The following is a 20,276-nucleotide window of genomic DNA, read 5'->3' as shown; positions in this document are numbered from 1 at the left end:
ATTTAAAAAACTCGTCAACTTTCCCTTTAACTAAATTAATTTATTTAAGAAAACTCGTCAACTTTCCCTTTAACTCCATTAATTTATTTAAGAAAACTCGTCAACCTTCCCTTTAACTTCATTAATTACATTTAAGAAAATTTGTCAGCCTCCCCTTTAAATTCATTAATTTATTTAAGAAAACTCCTCAGCCTTTCCTTTAACTTGATTAATTAAATTAATTAAGATGATGAGAGTTCTTCACATGAATATGAAGCAATATCTGAAGATGAACCAGGTAACTGTGACCATAGATCTGTGATAGATAGATGAAGATGCAAGGGTAGATAGAAAAATGGATAAATAGAGCTGTTAAATAAATCATGGATTAACAGACTCCTTTAGTAAAACTGGATACTGTTGTTGGAAACTAAAAGTAAAGTTTAATTATTGGAAGGTCTGCTGGGAGTTAGATCTTCAGAGATTTATCTTCGCTCAAACTTTTTACATTTCAAAGAAGAAAATCAGTTTTTTTAGAACAGACGCAGAAAAGACATAGAAGGAGAGAAAGGAAATGGGGAGAAGGGAAGGAAGGGAGAAAGGAAATAGGGAGGAGGGAAGGAATGGAAGGAAAGGAAGATAAGGGAAGGAAGGAAGTAAATAGGAAGAAAGGGAAGGAAGGGAAGGAAGGGAAGAAAGGAAGTAAATAGGAGGGAAGGAATGGAAGGGAAGGAAGGGAAGGAAGGAAAGGAAGGGTTATTGATTTATCTTTTATACGGAGAAGAGGATTCAAGAACAAGATTTGTTCCTGCTGGGGCTCCACCCCCTCCCCCCCTTCCACCACCTGATCTTCTTACACCAGCAGTTAATAGGTTATTCATTTATTCATTTATTCATTTATTCATTTATTCATTTATTCATTTATTCATTTATTCATTTATTCATTTATTCATCTATTCATTTATTCATTAATCATTTCTTCATTTATTCATTTATTCATTCATTACTTCATTTGTTCATTTAATCATTTATTTATTTATTAATTTATTTATTTAGTTATTTATTCATTTATTCATTTATTGTAGACTATTCATTTATTGTAAACTAAATATCAAGTGACCCTCCATTTATTCATTTATTCATTTATTTATTCATTTATTTATTTATTTATTTATTCATTTATTCATTTATTCATTTATTCATTTATTCATTTATTGTAGACTATTCATTTATTGTAAACTAAATATCAAGTGACCCTCCATTTATGGAGTGGTGCAACTGTACCCTGAAAACCTTCAATATATCCTTATTTTCTAGCTGAAAATTAAATATCTTTAATCGTGATTTCTCTGTTACAGTGATTTGCAACTTTATGCTGTCAATGATAGACGATATCTTCCGTATTGTTGGTGATCATGTAAACTTAAGGTTTAAAGGGAACCGTCTAAAAATTAAGGTTTAAAGGGAACCGTCTAAAAATTAAGGGTCCCTTGAAATTTATTCTACAATTCCTTTAAAGTATCATTTTTTCATAAAATTTAACTAAAATATTGATATTGGTTTATTTAGAAGAGGTCCCGAGGTTAATAAAGGGGGAAGTATTAACTCTTTGAGTTCGCTCTCCAGTAAGGTAAAAAAACTTGCCACTTATTAAAGTCAGAACTAATTTAATAAAAAATTTTTTAAATTTTTTTATATTTTAACGCTACATTTCTTTATTTCCATTTATGTTTATTATTTACAAGTACATATATATATACATATATATTAGTATATTAATGCTTTCAATACACTGAACTAATCCATCATTTGTAAGAAAATTGGTTTATTTCCTTTGTCTTTTTTTCTTTGTGTCTTATAATGTCTTTTTCCAGATTTATAAGATGTTCTCATAGATTTACTATCTATCTATCTATCTATCTATCTATTTATCTTTCTATCTATCTATCTATCTATCTATCTATCTATCTATCTATCTATCTATCTATCTATCTATCTATCTATCTATCTATCTATCTATCTCTATCTATCTATCTCTATCTATCTATCTATCTATCTATCTATCTATCTATCTTTCTATCTATCTATCTATCTATCTATCTATCTATCTATCTATCTATCTATCTATCTATCTATCTATCTATCTATCTATCTATCTATCTGTCTAGGAGGAAGAAAACTGTAACGTATTAAAGCCCTCTGCCCTGACTAAAGGGAAGAAGAGGAAGAATATACCGAAGGAAGAATCAGCTCCCCCTGAGGATGTAAGACAATTATTTTTTTTTTATTATTTACTTTTTGTCGAAAACATTCCCATTCCCTTCTCAACAATTGCCCCCTTCCTTTGAATTTGAATCTTAAATTCAAGCGGGAAAATAAGCCAAAAAAAAATCATGCTAATTTTTAATCTCGTGCAGAAATCTTTTTTGTTTAAAATATAACCTCTAATAATTTTACAAAAATGTTATATTAATGCTATCTTTTGAAAATCCCAATTTCATTATAGGTATATTTTATGATTTTATATATATATATTTTATAATATCCCGGATATGGATCTTTCCGGGGTACTAAATAAATGTTTTTAACCGGAAAAAGAACTTATGAAAATCTGGCTTTAGCTCGTACATGGAAAATACTGATATATATCAATAAACTTAAACTGTCGTTGTAATTTTAACAGTACAGTTTACTTCTGATAACTCCTACATTGTTTTTCTGAAGAAGAAATGCGCAAGTCACTTTTATAGAGAAGCACAATTGAAAATGATAAGTTTTTAAAATGATAAACATTGATATCTTATTCATGGGGTATTGTTTTTAATCGGACATACCACTATATGAATATGAAGAGGGTCACTTGAAATTACATCTACAGACCCTGTAAAGTTCTTTATATTTGTATTAAATGAGTTGATGGATATATATTTCAGGATCGTCCTGTTATCCCTGGAGCACACATGGTTCTACCCTTCCTTCCACCTAGATTCACCAGCTTTAAGGTATACCTGGATACACGATACAGGATACAGGATACAGGATACAGGATACAGGATACAGGATACAGGATACAGGATACAGGATACAGGATACAGGATACAGGATACAGGATACAGGCAATACGATATACCTCTTTAATTTATTTATTTTTATTAAATTATAATTGTAAAATATTTCAGGGTGAAGGAGACTCTTTGATAAAACCAAGTGAATATCTGAAATCTCTATCCAAACCTCAAAGCCTGGACGAAATACAAGTAAGTAAAAACAAAATTATTTTCTTTTTTTAATGTTTATTTTTCTTTAAATTTAGGTCGAAGACTCCGAACCTGAATCTGGATTTGATTCTCAGGAGTCAAGTTCTCCTAGTTCTAGTTCTAACAGTCCTAACCATCCTTCTCCTAGTTCTAGTTCTAGTTCAAACCATTCTTCATCTAACACAGCTCTCCCTAGTAAAACTGAACAGAGAGTTCCTCCTCCCCCACCACCTCCTCCTATGGCAAGGGTACCACCCCCTCCTCCTCCTCCACCTCCTCACCCTGTGTTGACCTCTACAGTGTCTGCTCCTCCCTCCCTCCCTGCACAAAAGGATAAAGAGGAGAGGGGAGGGAATCCCTCCAGTATGGCAATATCAATGAAGGATTTGCAGGTTATTGTACTAAATCATGTTTGAGAAAATTTGATATTTTTAGATTCATTATTTCGGAGAATGCACGTAGTATTATTTGACAACATCTTATCTTCCGTAGATTTAAAATAATTTCAGGATTTTTATTTGCGTTATTTGAGCAGAAATTAGCGCATTACAATTGTACAGCAATGTGGATACACTTTTGGCCGGTTGGCGTCAAGCAGATTGTGGTTATGATGTAAGGAGTGTTCTCCTGAAGGTGGATTAGCTTCATTGTCACAGCATAGAAATATCTAGAATATTGACCAGAGAAAGAGGACACTATGATTGACTAAGTTTTTATTAGACTATCCAAAAACCAAGCTAAACTTTAAAGCATGACCCTCAACGCATTTTAAAACGATTTTGAAAACTTTTATGGTGGTTTAATGGGGTTAAGAAGGAAAAAATAAATATTTGAAGGATTATCACATGTCCGGGCGGGGAAAGACCTTCAAGACCAAAAATGATCGAAAATATTGAAAATTATTTAAACCATATTAGCAAGAGTTCAAGAAGTATGTTTTCCAGACAGCTTGATATATGCTTTTACATTGTAAACAAAGTTGTAAAGCAAATTTAAAAATGACAAAGATCTCTGACTTTAGGACCTAAGGGATTACATTGATTATGGATCTCAAATGTAAATCAAAACCAGAAAAATCCTCAAAAGTCCTTCCTACATTGAATACTCAATCTCACATTTCTTTTTATCGCTCTAGAAGGGTCTAAAACAGACTCTGATGGATCCAGTTTGAGATTATTCTGAAAATTTTCTTGCTGTGACGAACGAAGCTAATATACTTTCGGAAGAACGCTCCTTACATTACAACAAAGATATGATTGACATCAACTGATCTGAAAAATAATCCGGTATAGTTAGATATAGTGAACTTTTAAAAAATTACTGGGCTGAAAAATCTAGAAGTACCTTAAATTTTTTTTGCAAAACTTATTGAACACACCTCGTACATTAATGATAGAAAACTATATATATTTGTTGAATATTAAATATTTGTGAACACTTTAAATCTCTTGTTCTCTTCACCCTTACCGGTAAATCATTTTTGGTCTTTCACAAGGCTTGGTGCGATTAGAAGGAAAATGGGATCAAAATAAAGTTTATGGGGCCAACTTAAAGGATATGATGCAAAGTGGCCTCCAGATCTAAATAAATGACAACATCTATGCAATCTTTGATGAAAAAAGGCTTTTAAATTAATTTAATTAGTTGCGCTGATTAATAAATCTAATTTATGAAATTACTCTAATTTATTTAATTATCTCCTTTATTTAGTAAAATTAATGATTAAAATATTTTAGTCTGTTCAACTGAAAAAAACCGAGAGTCGACCAGGGCTGGATAGAACACATAGTGTTCCTTTACAGAAACTTATACCTCTTCCCGGAGGTAAAACATTTTTTAAATTAAAAATACGAATTTTTGCATTTGACAAACGATACAAAAAATTCTAAAAAAATAAAACAAAACTTCTCCAACTCGATCTAAGAACATGAACTTTAAGCATCAAAAGTCATAAAAGCTAAAATATAAATTTTTATAAAAGGACTCTAGACGTAGTTTCTATTAACCCTCCTATTTATAGAGTGACATGTCCGATTCAAAACGGTTCCCTTTAAATATTTGTCTGATTATCGGCGAGGAAGAAATCCACATTTTTCTAGCTAAAGGGGCCGGTGTACAGTGTGAATTCTATGCAAATTACTTCACGAACTTTTCCAAAATTAAACCAACGTGGTTTTAAAAATTAAAAAAATGTTTACTTTCTGTGATTCCCAGAAAATAAGTTATCAAGTTAAAAAAGTTGACAATTATAAAATTAGAACAGCGATGTTCCTCTTGATCAGTCAAAGGTTTAAATGGTACTGTAGTAAATCAGACACTCCGCAAAAAGAAGAACATTCAAAATTATGTCAGCACGCAAATCTGCCCCTTTGGTAAAAGTAAATTCAGCCTATATGAAGCATGAAAGCCTGACCGCGTCAACCTTGTTGCACCATCTAGTCCTGTCCATAGAGTAAGGTACAGTACAAACTGGGACCGGAAAGGTTGACCCGGCTCGGAAATTCAAATGTACTACGGCTGCCCGTGACAGTCCCTTTACGTCTTGCTTTAAGTTACCGACATTTTCAAACTAATTTTCTAATTTTCTAATTTTCTAATTTTCTAATTTTCTAATTTTCTAATTTTCTAATTTTCTAATTTTCTAATTACTATTTGAATTGTAGAATTTGGATCTCCTAAGGGAGATCTAATTGCCGAGCTTAAACTCTCACACAACGTGGGAGGAGTCTCCAAACTTAAATCAGAACAGGTTAAACAAATTCTTATCCAAGTCTAAAACTAAAGAATGCGCGAATTTTAAGTTCGTGGTTAAAAGTTCTGTAAAATAATGAGTAGCTACTTTAATATTAAACTTTCTCAATTTTAAATTTGAATTTCCCGGGAAAATCTGAACCAATCAGAGAAAAGGATTTACGGAGAATATTACATAACCATCGCTAATCAGTTGTTCTTATGTAACCGAAAACTAAACATACAACCGTTTTTTGGGTTTACATCCAAAAATTAATTTATCTAAAACGTGAAATTTCTTTAACAAGGTTTTCACTTTTAAATGTATCGTAAAGTTGAATGCCTCTTTCTCAGCTGCAGCTGAATGATGATTGAATAATAGACAAATAGGGAAAATGCAGGATTTCAAGATAATCTAAACCTCTGTTTAATTTTTTTAACTCGTCGATTTCGGCAAGTTAAATATTTAACCACAGGGTTAAATATTTACCCTCACGGTTAAAGTTCAGGTTTAAATTAAGTCAGAAGTGGCATTTAACCATGAACTTAAAATTTAAGTCAAAACTTTTCGTTCTTTAGTTTTAGACTCGTAAATATATTTTTTTTTAAATGGATAAATCGATAAAGTTTAATATTGGAATTAGCACTCACTATATATCCATATCTTTGCAACCTCATAGTGTAATGTAAGCCATTGATATTTCATAATTAGACTGCTTTATCTAACTGCATTTTTTAATTTTTAAATAAATTAAGGTCTGCTACATCAGGTTGAGGAGATTTTTCAGTTCCTTTGTAAATTTGTACAAATATCTGAAATTGGTTTGCAGCCAGATATAAAATAATGGAATCAATGACACTTAATGACATTCATTAACAAACAACAAAAATCTTTTACTTTTTTCATAATAAAGGAATTGAGTTTTTGCCACAAAATCAAGTTTTCTAATCCCTATAGCTGTTCAACCTGATGTAAACCTTTGATATTTCAAAATTAGACTATTTGATCTAACAGAATTCATAGTTTGGGTTGCAAAGATATAGAAATTAGAAAATAAGAGTTTGTTGCAAGAACTCATTTCCATTGTGACATAATTATTTTATTCAACAAAATTCTAAATTTAAGTTATAGATGCAACGACAATAAACTAAAAGAAGAACAGAAATGAAAGTTTATGATTTTGCAATCAAACTTTTTCCAAAATGTCGATTATTTTTACGAATACGGAGATCAGTTTTTTCTTAAAAATAAAATAAAATGAACCAGAATTTTATTTGAATAATTTAACAAAGATAAAAGTAGGATTAAGGCGAATCCAAGAATTAGAATAAATTAGCCCGGAATTTCGTTTGCGTGGTTTCCGCAGAAATATTTTGTTTGAAGTTTAAAATGTTTTAAGTTTAAGTTTCTCCATTTTTCTTCCATATTTTAAAATTAATGTTAGACTGTAAAGCTGTTTAGTTTAGTCTCAGGAGTAAAGCAAATATGCAGAAGAGAAAACCTTTTAGTTCATAAATTAAAGTTCAGCATACAAATTATATAAGTAAATAAAATACAATAAAAGAAGCACTGTGAAAATGTACAAAAATATGACACAGTGATTATGAAAATGTAGATAAAATGTGGCACACAAAATATTTAAATAAATAAGTAAAATTATCGATTAGATTGACTGTAATCGTTAAATCGTTGAAATGATTAAAATGTTCAGGCAAAGGCCCAGGAAGAAGTTGAAAAGGAACAATACAGAAAGTTTTTAGGACAGTTCACAGCAGAAAACTTTCTAAAGAAGGTACAGAGCTCTGTTTGCAATATTTTGTAGTCTACCCTTTCGTTCTTTCTTTTCAAAGCCCTTGTTATTCCGACTGTCTATTCTATCCTTTTCTAGCATGTCCTATCCTTTCCTGTCCTAACCCGGTCCATCCTGTCCTATTCTGTCCTATCCTTTCCAATCCTCTCCTGTCCAATCCTATCCTGCCCAATCATATCCTGTCAAATCGTATCCTTTCCAATCTGTTCTTTCCTATAATATCCTATCCTATCCTATCCTGTCCAATCTTATCCTGTCCAATCTTATCCTGTCCAATCCTATCCTGTCCAATCCTATCCTGTCCAATCCTCTCCTGTCCAACCCTATCATGTCCAATTCTACACTGTCCAATCCTATCGTTTCCTATAATATCCTATCCTGTCCTATCCTGATCTATCCATTCCAACCCTGACCTATTTATTCCTGTCCTAACCTGTCCTATCCTTATCTGTCCTATCCAGGCTTATCATATCAAGTCCTATCCTAAACCTGTCTTTTCCTTTCCTATCATGCCCTATGCTGCCCTATCCTGCTAGATATAATCTTGTCCATTCCTACTAGAACTAGATCATATCCTGTTCCATCCTACTAGATTATTTGTCCAAGGTCCTATCCTACCCTGTCCTTCTATATCATATCCTGTCCTATCCTATACAATCCTATCCTACTATGATACTTTCCTGGCATATCCTACTAGATCCCATCCTTCTATAGATCCAATCCTGTCATATCCTAAAAGTTCCTATCCTATCCTTGTATATCATATCCTATCCTACTAGTTCCTATCCTGTCCTATCCTACAAGATTCCAACGCACCCTGCATAGATCCTATCCTACCCTAGTATATCATATCCTATACATGTCATGAAGATATAATTATATTATCTTTATATATTATTAGATCCCTATTACTGATCCTCTCGGGAATGAAATCCCTCGGTGGAAGAGGGAAATGATGGCTAAAAAGGCTGCAGATAAAGCTAAAGGTTCGTAATCTACAAACACAATTTACAATAAGAATATATATAGACAACGATACGATATAGACATTGTGTTGACATTTATGTTGACGATGAGAGCCCAGGACTTGAAAACTTTTGAATGAGATGAAGTCAAGTTTTTTGACCATCTTAACAACAAACTTTAATATTAAAGGGACTGTAAGCGTGATTTCCAGTGACTTTTCATTTACTATATATATAAAATTTTGTATAAAAATATTAGGTTTAAACAGATCATATTTAGCAAATACCAACCGGTCTGAAAACGACAATATCCCAGAGGAGCCTAATAAACTATGGTTTGCTTCTATTGTTATTTAAATTTGATGATTTTTCATTTAAAAGATGTAATTGATAAAATTACGTGACAAGAACTCTAATCAATGGCAGTGCACTATACTGGTCACGTGATACAGACAGAGTCACGTGATGATGATACTGCACTGTCATTGGAGGGAGTTATGGTCACATGATACGGACGTATATATATTATATTATCAATTATATCTATTAAAAATGAAAAATTATTTAATTCAAATAATGAAAGGAGCAAACCTAAGTTTCTTAGGCTTCTGTGGAGTATCGTTGTTTTCAGATTGGTTATGTATTTGCTGAATATGATACTTTTAAACCTACTATTTTTAAACAAATTTTTTTATATTTATAGATTTCGTATAGATTTGACACAGTTTTATATCAATTTCTTGAGACAAGAACATCAGATAAAACTCTAATGGGTCTCGATCAACTTCTTAAATGCTTAGGTTTCAACCTATGCCCCCTTTCATTTTTCCTTTACAGTCTCTTTAAGTTTTGACTGTACACAGTGTACAGTCGCGTTTTAGAGGAGTTCAAGCTTGTTTTCTAAGTTTAAACAGAAAGCTCTCTCTTCTCGATGAACAGTCAAAGATTTTAAGAGTACTGTTTTGAATCGAGAAGATAATATATGTTCAGCGGATAATGTATGTTCAGCGGATAATATATGTTCAGCGGATAATATATGTTTAGCGGATAATATATGTTCAGCGGATAATATATGTTCAGCAGATAATATATGTTCAGCGGATAATATATGTTCAGCGGATAATATATGTTCAGCAGATAATATGTTTAGCAGATAATATATGTTTAGCGGATAATATATGTTTAGCGAATAATATATGTTTAGCGGATAGGATATGTTCAGCGGATAATTTATGTTTAGCGGATAGTATATGTTCAGCGGATAATATATGTTCAGCGGATAATATATGTTCAGCGGATAATATATGTTCAGCAGATGATATATGTTCAGCGGTTAATATATGTTTAGCGGATAATATATGTTTAGCAGATGATATATGTTCAGCGGTTAATATATGTTCAGCGGATAATATTTGTTCAGCGGATAATATATTTTTAGCGGATAGTATATGTTCAGCGGATAATATATGTTCAGCGGATAATATATGTTTAGGGGATAATATATGTTTAGTGGATAATATATGTTTAGCGGATAGTATATGTTCAGTGGATAATATATGTTCAGCGGATATTATATGTTAAGCGGATAATATATGTTTAGCGGATGCTCTAGAGGAGCGGGCTCGACTAGATGAGGCTCGTCGACTGTCCTCTATCCCTGCCTGGAAGCGACAACTTCTTGACAAGAAAGGCGACGATGCTAAAAGGTAAAATTATCACATATATTACATTGATCAAATTGAAAATGAGTAAAATCTAGGATCCAGAATTTATTGATCAGTTGAATAATTAATTGATTTATTGATCTATTGACTTATAGATTTATTGATTTATTGATCAAATAGTTGATTGAATAGTTAGTTATTTAATTTATGAATTGTTTTATTTATGAATAGATCAATTGATTAATTGATGAAAAGATCAAAAAGATCAAAGAATGATTGATTATATGATTAATTGAATGATCAATGAAAAATTCAATATTTTGGATTGATGAATAAATTAATCTATTAGTTAAAAAACAGATTTAGCTCCTTGGTTTCATGGCAGAATAGTATTTTATATGGCACGCATTAAATAAAGATCAGGGGCGTCACAGACTTCACTTCAGGGATGGAGACCAGGGGGTCTTTTTAATACATGATGACGCCCCTGATGGTGAAGGTCTTTGCATCCAAAATCTTTATTTACCCAGGGAAAAATTAGCTTTTTACAGTTGACTGTATACATTTATGCATATTAAGCCTACACTTAGTCATATATTATAAACGGATTTAAGGCATGAATATCTTTGGTATTAACTTTTTCAAGGTTTATTTTTAATATAATTTTTGTTAGCATGAAAACAAAACCTGAAAAGTAAGGTTTTGTGAAGTATGTTTACTATAGAGGAACGGGATTAATGAAAAAGATAAGAATATTTTTATCTAGAGTGTTGAAGGTGAAGCATGATAGAGAGTTGGAAAGAAAGAAAAAGTTAATTTGTCGACTGTAGGGGGTAAGCTCAACTGCTGAGTGTTAGTTTGCATGTTTTTTATTGTAATATTAATAACACAATATATTTTGTTAACTAGTAATACACTTTATTAATTTATTATCATACAGTATTGTAAACATTTTTTGTGTGCATTGAACAGATTCTAAAATGTCCACGGGACAGAGGGAGAATTTAGCCGCAATCATCAGGAAATAATTTATTTGATATATAGTTAAAGCTTTTTTTTTAAATTAAACAAATTCTCGTAAAAAGTATTTTTCTAATTTTCAAAGAAATGATTTTAATGGTAAAGTCAACTTCAACAAAGAATGCAGATTGCTAAAGGAAATACAGTTGAATCATCTCAACCTTCTCCTACTCCAATCCCTGAACCTACTCATGTGGCTGAAAAGGATGATACTACTGATCCTACTGATCCTAACAACAAGATTGCTCAGATCAAACTTCAGCTCAGGTCTTACTAACATGCATTCTTTTAGGGAATCCACGGAATAATGTCGTCGTCATTCAATCTTTTAATTTGAAATATTGTTAAGCATTTTGTCATAGCTTTGAAAATTGGGCCTAAACATGTTCAGAGAGCTGTCATTTATACTATGCAGCCATAATATACAGAAACTTTATCAACGTTTCTTATTTAAAGATTGAAGGACGGCGAGTTTCATTTCGTTTTATTCTATTTATTATTGTAGAAAAACTTCAATTTAAAACTTATTTATTCAAATGGATGTATTCACAAGTACAAGGTTACCCACAAAGGATGAGACTGGAATGACGACCCAGAACTCTTCCACTCCTAAAGCATGCCGATTTGAAGCTCAATTTAGATTTTCTGCCTTAAATTTAGTATTTAAATAATTAGAATATAATGAATCTAGTTTTTGCCTGCAAGGAACCATGAACGTGAGAAAAGGGTTCAAGCTAATTACGTTCATTCGTCTTTGAAGTCTCATCCTTTGCCGGTAACCCTGTATATCAGGTTTCCCACACATCTGCAAGTTATAAATATCATATAATATACATGACAAATTATGACTCACTTAAATCACAAGAAAATTGTTTTTTTTAATACAAGAATCTTTTGAAAGCATCGAATGCATTATTTTAAGATAGGTTCTAAATCAAAATTATTTCACAATAACCAAGAACAGTCCAAAAAGGACCGTTCTGTAATCTTCTGAAAGAAAACCATAAATCATTTTTGAACAAATTGGTTTTAATATTTAGGAATTGGAGTTCTAAGCCAGCAGAGGAGAGAGAGCTTAAAGTAGGAAATTATAAAATTTTGGTAGATTAATGTTCTTCTCATTATTATATTTTGGTAGATTAATACTCTTCTCATTATTATATTTTGGTATATTAATGTTCTTCTCATCATTATATTTTGGTAGATTAATGCTCTTCTCATTATTATATTTTGGTAGATTAATTTTCTTCTCATTATTATATTTTGGTAGATTAATGCTCTTCTCATTGTTATATTTTGGTAGATTAATGCTTTTCTCATTATTATATTTTGGTAAATTAATGTTCTTCTCATTATTATATTTTGGTAGATTAATCCTCTTCTCATTATTATATTTTGGTAGATTAATGTTCTTCTCATTATTATATTTTGGTAGATTAATGCTCTTATTATTATATTTTGGTAGATTAATTTTCTTCTCATGATTATATTTTTGTAGATTAATGCTCTTATTACTATATTTTGGTAGATTAATGTTCTTCTCATGATTATATTTTGGTAGATTAATACTCTTCTCATTATTATATTTTGGTAGATTAATGTTCTTCTCATTATTATATTTTGGTAGATTAATGTTCTTCTTCTTATTATATTTTGGTAGATTAATGCTCTTCTCATTATTATATTTTGGTAGATTAATGTTCTTCTCATTATTATATTTTGGTAGATTAATGTTCTTCTCATTATTATATTTTGGTAGATTAATGCTCTTCTCATTATAATATTTTGGTAGATTAATGTTCTTCTCATGATTATATTTTGGTAGATTAATACTCTTCTCATGATTATATTTTGGTAGATTAATACTCTTCTCATTTTTATATTTTGGTTGATTAATGTTCTTCTTATTATCATATTTTGTTAGATTAATGTTCTTCTCATTATTATATTTTGTTAGATTAATGTTCTTCTCATTATTATATTTTGGTAGATTAATGTTCTTCTTATTATTATATTTTGGTAGATTAATGTTCTTCTCATTATTATATTTTGGTAGATTAATGTTCTTCTCATTATTATATTTTGGTAGATTGATACTCTTCTCATTATTATATTTTGGTAGATTAACGCTCTATTATATTTTTAGGATTTTCTGCAGAACGAAGGGAAAAGCCCAAATAGCAAGTAATTTATTAATATTATAATCTAATGAAAACAAAATATTAAATTATTTAATTAGACCGTTGACATTTTAATGTTTTAAAGGGAAGCTTCTCGAGATTTAACCTTAGTCCGAGAGAAACAAGAGAAAGCTATCCTTGATATTAAAACTAAACTTGAGTAAGTGTATTTTATAAATTATTTTCCTTAAAATTAATTTTCATTCTTATACCTGAGATATTGATTTATGAGTTTATGTTTTTAAATTTGTAATCTCATTCGTTTGTTTAACAGGAATTCAAACCTTATAGAAATTCAACGGATAGAAACTGCTCTCAAAAATATAAAAAATGTTCTCCCGGAAAATACGCCTTGTTGCTATACGTTGCGGTTTCTATACGTTGGATTTCTATAAGGTTTGACTTCGTTTAAAAGCATCTCAATGATGTTCCACTATTCGAATATTGACAATTATTAAAAATATTGAAATTATACGTCTAGAAAATATTAATTTACTTTTTGCAAGAGAAAATGTATTTGTTCTAGCTAATCACTAATTAGCATCTATCATATTAGGAAGAAGAAAGCTATTGAAAGTGTTGTAGGTAGACAAGATTCAACAGAGCAAATTACTTTAAGGTGAATTGTATTTAAATTGCTTGTGTTTCACTATATATGTAAAGGAATTGAGGTTAGTTTTCTAATCCCTATATCTTTGCAACCCAATGTCGTAGACCTTAGATATTAAAAATATTAAAAAGATATTAAAAATGATAAAATTCTTGAAAGATAAGATTTAATTGTTGAATGATTACATTTTAAAGAGTTCTGTTGTGAATAGAACATGCAACTTGAAATTACGATTAATGCAGTTCCTTTAAACTTCCTCACCTTATCCCTATATCGTTGCAACCTGAGATGATGTAAACATTTGATATTGCAAACTTAAAGATTAATTGATCTAACATGACTTCGATAGTTTAAAATATATAAGATTTATGACATGTGGTTGCAAAGATAAAGAGATTTGAAAATCATTGTTAAAAGAAGTTATCCCAACATTAGCTCTGAGATGGAAAACTTGAATAATATTGAACCCACGCCTAAATTTACCAGTATTCTTTCATTTTCAGATTAAGATCTTCATATATTTTACAAACTTCAGATATCCTTACTTTTATTACCAATAAATTTAAACATAATTTATATTTTATAGTATTTTCAGTAAATAATGTGCACATTATATTATATCGTTACTAAAATTATATAATACATAAAATACATAATAATATTTAATATGTCTTCTACATAAATACACAGTATACTGAACAATAGGTCTGTTCATGTGTCCATTGGACGAATTAAACTCAAACTTTTAATCTTACAGTCGTCTTACTGCAGTTTTATGAGTTCTATTCTATAATACATCAATTAAGTATATGAGTATATTACTTCAGGAAGAATATTTATGAAAGATTTGCATCTGTTCCCCAACCCACTACTATTCAAACTCAAGCTAAACAAACCAAGGTGACAAACATCCTACAGTAAAGTAATTGAGTCTTTGCCATAAACTCAAATTTTCTAATCCCTATGTCATAGCAACCTGATAACGTATATGATTTTATCTCCAACTTAAGACTATTTGATCTTAAAAATATAGTTTGAAAAATAACAAAGGTCTACGACATCGGGTTGGAACAGGAACTAAAAATCTATTGTTTGTGGCATAACTGAATTACTGAATTGAAGTATTTATTCCACGACGTCATGAGTAAAAAATTGAAATGTTATCAATACAAATAAATCAATTCAAACACAATAATTTTTACAATTTTACAATCAATTCGTATTTAAAATTCAAAAGTGGATTGTTTTGATACATCTATCTATCTATCTATTTTCTATATGTATGTGACACAAACATTTCGCATAAACTAGTCCGTATACTGCTTCAGCTTGGGATTTTTTTTCTATTTTTTAAGGTTTTGATTTCCTTTAGATTTAGTTTTTATCATTGAAAAAAATATGATTTTTTATCACCTAGGGCATATGCAGCCCAAAGACAAAATAAAAAATAGACGTCCATTAACAATGTTGAGAATATCCAGTACATAATTAAAAGTTTGTGAGCTTTCCCTTTAAGCAAATCCTGTTTATCCCTGAACTATAGAGAAAATGCAATACGTCGGCATTGTATTGAATTCAGAAGGAAAAAACTTATTCAATATTTATTTTATAAAAGTATATTTATATTTCAGGGAGTTTTCACAATTAAAACGGTCTATAACATTTTGATTTTTTCCGATGTTTCTGTAAGGAAATTATAATTTTAAACCAACCTATTCATTTATCATTTATTTATCATTATTTATCATTTATCCCTTTCAGTTTTTGCAAACAATTCCTTTAAGGAGCAGGATGGAACCCAGATGTTACCTTCTTCTACTGGGAGTAATGGCATGGTCACTATACAAACCAAGGTGAGATTTATTTACAAAGGAAGGGAGGCTCCGTGGTAAATGATATATCTAAAATTAAGCAAAAGAAGGGAGCTACGTGGTAAATAAGATATCTAAAATTAAGCAAAAGAAGGGAGCTACGTGGTAAATAATATATCTAAAATTAAGCAAAGGAAGGGAGCTCCGTGGTAAATAATATATCTAAAATTAAGAATTATGTTTTTCTCACTTTGACCAACAAAAGTTCCAGATACAAATGACTAAATATGAAAGAAAATGGTTTCTGGCCTGAAACTCTAATTTTCTAATCCTTTTATCTCTGCAACCTGAAGTCTTAGATCTTTAGCAGATCTCATTAAAGGATGCAAGGGTTTACATTAAAAATGTAAACACTTGATCTTATAAAAGATTTATTTCTATGCTTTCATCATCCAATCAACGTGATTATAATGTTGTATTCATCTTGTGACCAAGATAAAGAATAGAAATATATTTCTAAAGAAATATTTGTGGTTTAGAAACTAGATTTCAAGTCGCTTGATTTTTTTGTTGTAAAAATAAACATAAATTTATTTAAGTTTATCAAATATATACGGTTCAATATGTCTTTTTATGAATGAAAAATATATTTATAAATATTAAACATACAATTTTAGAGTGAGGGTTTACCTCAAATCCGTCTATCTAGCCTTGACGAGAAGAGAGATGAATATTTGAAGCAGTTTGATATCCAGGTATCCATCCCATATACTAGTTTAATATCCAGGTATCCATCTCATATACTAGTTTGATATCCAGGTATCCATCCCATATACTAGTTTGATATCCAGGTATCCATCCCATATACTAGTTTGATATCCAGGTATCCATCCCATATACTAGTTTGATATCCAGGTATCCATCTCATATACTAGTTTGATATCCAGGTATCCATCCCATATATTAGTTTGATATCCAGCTTTCCATCCCATATACTTGTTTGATATCCAGGTATCCATCCCATATAGAAAGGAGAAAAAAGATGATTGATGAACATTTTAAATTATTAACTATGCCTCGTACCATTTTATTCTACAAAAATTATAAAAAATAAATTTTTAAAATATTGTTAAAATAAACTAGTATATAATATCCATGTATCCATCTCGTATATTAGTTTAAATCCGGGTATCCATCTGAAAATTTGATATTCAAGAATCCATTAATAACATTTTATTCTTCTTTTCAAGTTTAGAATATACGTAGAAATGGTTCTATAATTATTTAAAGTTTAATATTACTTGATGAAAATATTTTAGAGGCGACCAGTTAGCGAGAGTTCTCCGATTCGAGAAAATCTTGAGCAAATAATGACCCAATACTCAAACTCAAACATAGTAAGAGCTATTCAAACTGAATAATTCTGACAGTGCAGAAATATTCAGAATTTTATCAATTTTAGAATTATCATGATAAATCATTTATAAAATATATAATAAAGTAAAAATTAAAATTGCTTTAATTTTATAAGGCATACCAAAAATAACAAACAATTTTCGTTGTTTCGTTTCATTAAAACATCCTCTTATATCTTAATCTAATGTTTTTCAAGGTCTTGAAGAAGGGCGAGTCTTTGCCTAAACCTAGAGATTTTAACAGGAAAACCTTAGCTATGAGATACTTTTAATGTAAAAGAAATGAAAATCTAGCTCAAACTCTTATTTTCTAATCCTTATATTATTTAAACCTGATATCAAAAACCTTTGATATTTGATATTTTACATGAATTCTGCTTAAATAGTCGAAGCATAAAATTATAGATAGAACACTAGATGTCGTCTTTTTAAGAATTAGGGGTTTTCGTTCACAATAACTGTGAGGCAGAAGCCCAAAGGAGTTACGTGCATGCCGGGTTGAATGGCAAGACAGAGAGAAAGTATGCGCGAAACTCCTTTGGGCTTCTGCCTCAGGGTTATTATGAATGAAAAACCCCTAAATCTTGAAAAGACGACATCTAGTGTTCTATCTGTATTGTTATTAATCCATGAGTCAAAGTTCGAAATATAAACGGTTTCCCAATCGTGTTAGGAAAGTTTAAAGTTTTGTGACGAGAGTTTAGAAAAAAAAAGATAAAAAATAATGCTATGTTGATGTAGCGAGGAGAAGGATGTTGTTTTCGCCAAACCAAAGGAACTGTTCAAAGAAAACGGTGAAACAGGAGTTGCAACAGGAGCAGTAGTAGCAAAAGAAAAAATAGTGGCCACAAGAACAGGAGGAGCAAAAGAAACAGGAGGCACATTGAGAACAGGAAGAATTACAGAACCAGGAAAAGTGGAAAAAATCAAAGTTGAAACTCCCGCCGATGAAACTAAAGGTGTCAAATATTAAAATATTAAAGATAAATGAAGAAAAAAAATATATAAAATTACCCCTGGAGTTAACTTAACAATATATTTTATATTAGGGACAAGAACAGTACCCCCTGCTTCCATCAAGTAAGATAAAAATACAATATTCAACTTTTTGAACTTTTTTCATTTAGTTTTATTGGGAGAAAATTCCGAGAAATTTCTAATTTAACAGAATTTTATACTCGGTGGGAATTCTTATCACGTTGAAATTAGTTTCAAGAAGAGTTGAATAAAACTTTTTCTTTTTTAAATTCTTTTTTTACTAACTTACAAGCAAAAATATAATGAAAGGGACTAGAGAGGTAATTTCAAACGACCCTCCATTGATCCAGGGTATCTTCACTACAAATCAGTAATAATAGTCGCAGATATTCAATTTATGTTGTAGAGAAGCAACCTTTAGAATTCCTGACGTTTTAAAAGAGAAAAACTACTTTTACTTCCTGATATTTACTCAGATAGAGGTTTAAAGTGTATCGTTGTGAATCGTACATCCCATTCTTCTTCAGAGGATATCACGTCTTTAATTCATTTTAGTCAATACTCATCATGTATAATTGCTATAAATATATTTATATGTTTTTATACATTTTTCTGTTTTTTAGAGCTACAGTTGAATACACGGATATACACAAACCAAGTAAAGAGCTTTACTTCAAAACTTTTCTTTTAAAAAGATCATTGATAATTGTTTTTAACTTATTTAATTTAACTTATAATTTAATTATTTTTAATTTGTCTAGAAAATGGGTCAGGTTCAAGCCTATTCCAAATCATTGAATGGAAGGATAGTACTACACAATATTCAGAGCTAAGGTTGGATAACTTATTTTATATTTTCTCTTCAATTTTAATCTTGTTATTTCTATTTCAGAAAAGTGCTGGAAGAGTCCTGATTTAATTAACGACACTAGGCTGAATCATTTAATTTGTGTTAAATTATACTGTTTTGACCTACTCAATAATGTCGACTCTTGTATATGATATATAATTTACTTTGTTAAAGATTTTTTTCCGATGTTTATGATAATGTATGATAATTGTGTATTTCAAATGTAAATTGTAGACTAGTTCGTAAATGTAACCTTGCTCAGTAGATTAATGTTATACGCACTAATTCTTTGTTCGAAACAGTTTGCATGCGATTTTGTTTATACATAAGCACAATATGTTACCCAAAAAATTCAAGATAAAAGTAGTTTTAACAGATTTTTTTTTAGGAATTATTACACAGCACCTAAAATAAAGGACCCCCAAGATGATTCCGCAGGATTTTCTGCCATTTTGGAAGAAAGCGAAGACGACATGTCACGCAGTACATCTCCCGCGTTTTTTGAAATAGCAGGAGAAAGAGACAATGTATCGGAGAAAAGGGATGGCGGGGATGTTATCCCTGTAATGCCTTGGAGAGGTTTACTAAGAAAAGCAAATAGCAAAGTTAACCTGAACGAGTAAAATGAATATTTTAACGTCAAGATCGAATCAGAGATTTTCAAATTTAAAGAATAATATGTCAGACGATTCCAAACGTATCTGTGCAATACTGTTTAAATGTCGTGATTTATATCTAAAGCAAATATTTTCCGTTTATTTCCATACAATGATTTAGTAAAATGGCAACTTTTATTTATTAAAGTTGTGCATTACATTATTGGCAAGCATAACTTTTTACATCCATATTTTAATTTATATTGATTGTGGAGAGATTATTTGATAATTTGGGGATTATTGTAACATTTGTAGTCATTTATTTAAAAATAGTCAATCTTATAAACATGTATTTATAATTTAAAATATATATTTCATATGTACAGTGTGTACACAGTTGAGCAGTACAG

The 20,276-nt window shown here is 30.3% G+C and overlaps 2 protein-coding genes across 6 annotated transcripts in view; both read left to right on the top strand.

Moving 5' to 3' along the window:
• Window positions 1-19,913, top strand: part of LOC111697601 (espin) — an 83,452-nt gene extending 63,539 nt beyond the window's left edge. For 2 of the 4 annotated variants that reach the window (XM_023467657.1, XM_023467654.1), the window contains 13 exons: window positions 227-277; window positions 761-851; window positions 1,549-1,609; window positions 2,148-2,243; window positions 2,913-2,981; window positions 3,159-3,236; window positions 3,293-3,628; window positions 4,973-5,060; window positions 5,900-5,985; window positions 7,679-7,759; window positions 8,679-8,763; window positions 10,343-10,448; window positions 19,659-19,913. In XM_023467657.1, the coding sequence (XP_023323425.1) occupies window positions 227-277; window positions 761-851; window positions 1,549-1,609; window positions 2,148-2,243; window positions 2,913-2,981; window positions 3,159-3,236; window positions 3,293-3,628; window positions 4,973-5,060; window positions 5,900-5,985; window positions 7,679-7,759; window positions 8,679-8,763; window positions 10,343-10,448; window positions 19,659-19,893 (1,463 nt within the window). In that variant the 3' untranslated portion in view covers window positions 19,894-19,913. Of the gene's footprint in view, window positions 1-226; window positions 278-760; window positions 852-1,548; window positions 1,610-2,147; window positions 2,244-2,912; window positions 2,982-3,158; window positions 3,237-3,292; window positions 3,629-4,972; window positions 5,061-5,899; window positions 5,986-7,678; window positions 7,760-8,678; window positions 8,764-10,342; window positions 10,449-11,172; window positions 11,240-19,658 lie in introns of all 4 variants that reach the window. The other 2 variants (XM_023467656.1, XM_023467655.1) reach the window with 2 other exon arrangements.
• On the top strand, window positions 11,324-19,728 carry LOC111697603 (uncharacterized). 2 transcript variants are annotated; one of them, XM_023467663.1, is made up of 16 exons: window positions 11,324-11,427; window positions 11,532-11,693; window positions 12,467-12,506; window positions 13,573-13,610; window positions 13,692-13,766; window positions 14,163-14,225; window positions 15,044-15,116; window positions 16,007-16,069; window positions 16,705-16,782; window positions 17,347-17,424; window positions 17,640-17,686; window positions 18,184-18,401; window positions 18,492-18,522; window positions 19,044-19,078; window positions 19,182-19,254; window positions 19,313-19,728. In XM_023467663.1, exons 1-16 carry the CDS (start codon window positions 11,387-11,389, stop codon window positions 19,332-19,334), a joined length of 1,137 nt encoding a protein of 378 aa, XP_023323431.1. In that variant the 5' UTR covers window positions 11,324-11,386; the 3' UTR covers window positions 19,335-19,728. The 2 variants fall into 2 exon arrangements, with proteins under 2 accessions (XP_023323431.1, XP_023323430.1); XM_023467662.1 differs by having other exon boundaries at window positions 11,325-11,427; window positions 16,001-16,069.
• Window positions 19,914-20,276: the final 363 nt, after the last annotated feature.

The sequence above is a fragment of the Eurytemora carolleeae genome, unplaced genomic scaffold (assembly GCF_000591075.1).
Source record: "Eurytemora carolleeae unplaced genomic scaffold, Eaff_2.0 scaffold182, whole genome shotgun sequence".
Taxonomy (NCBI): domain Eukaryota; kingdom Metazoa; phylum Arthropoda; class Copepoda; order Calanoida; family Temoridae; genus Eurytemora; species Eurytemora carolleeae.
Note: the sequence above shows the minus strand (reverse complement) of the source record. Positions and strands in the feature narration are given on the sequence as shown.

What these genes read in the sequence shown, in the direction of transcription:
- LOC111697603 (XM_023467662.1), top strand. Translation starts at nt 11,387, where the DNA reads ATGTCCACGGGACAGAGGGAGAATTTAGCCGCAATCATCAG. An exon ending in AATTTAGCCGCAATCATCAG is followed by an intron (nt 11,428 to 11,531) that starts GAAATAATTTAT and finishes TTAATGGTAAAG; the next exon opens with TCAACTTCAACAAAGAATGC. An exon ending in GTACCCCCTGCTTCCATCAA is followed by an intron (nt 18,523 to 19,043) that starts GTAAGATAAAAA and finishes TCTGTTTTTTAG; the next exon opens with AGCTACAGTTGAATACACGG.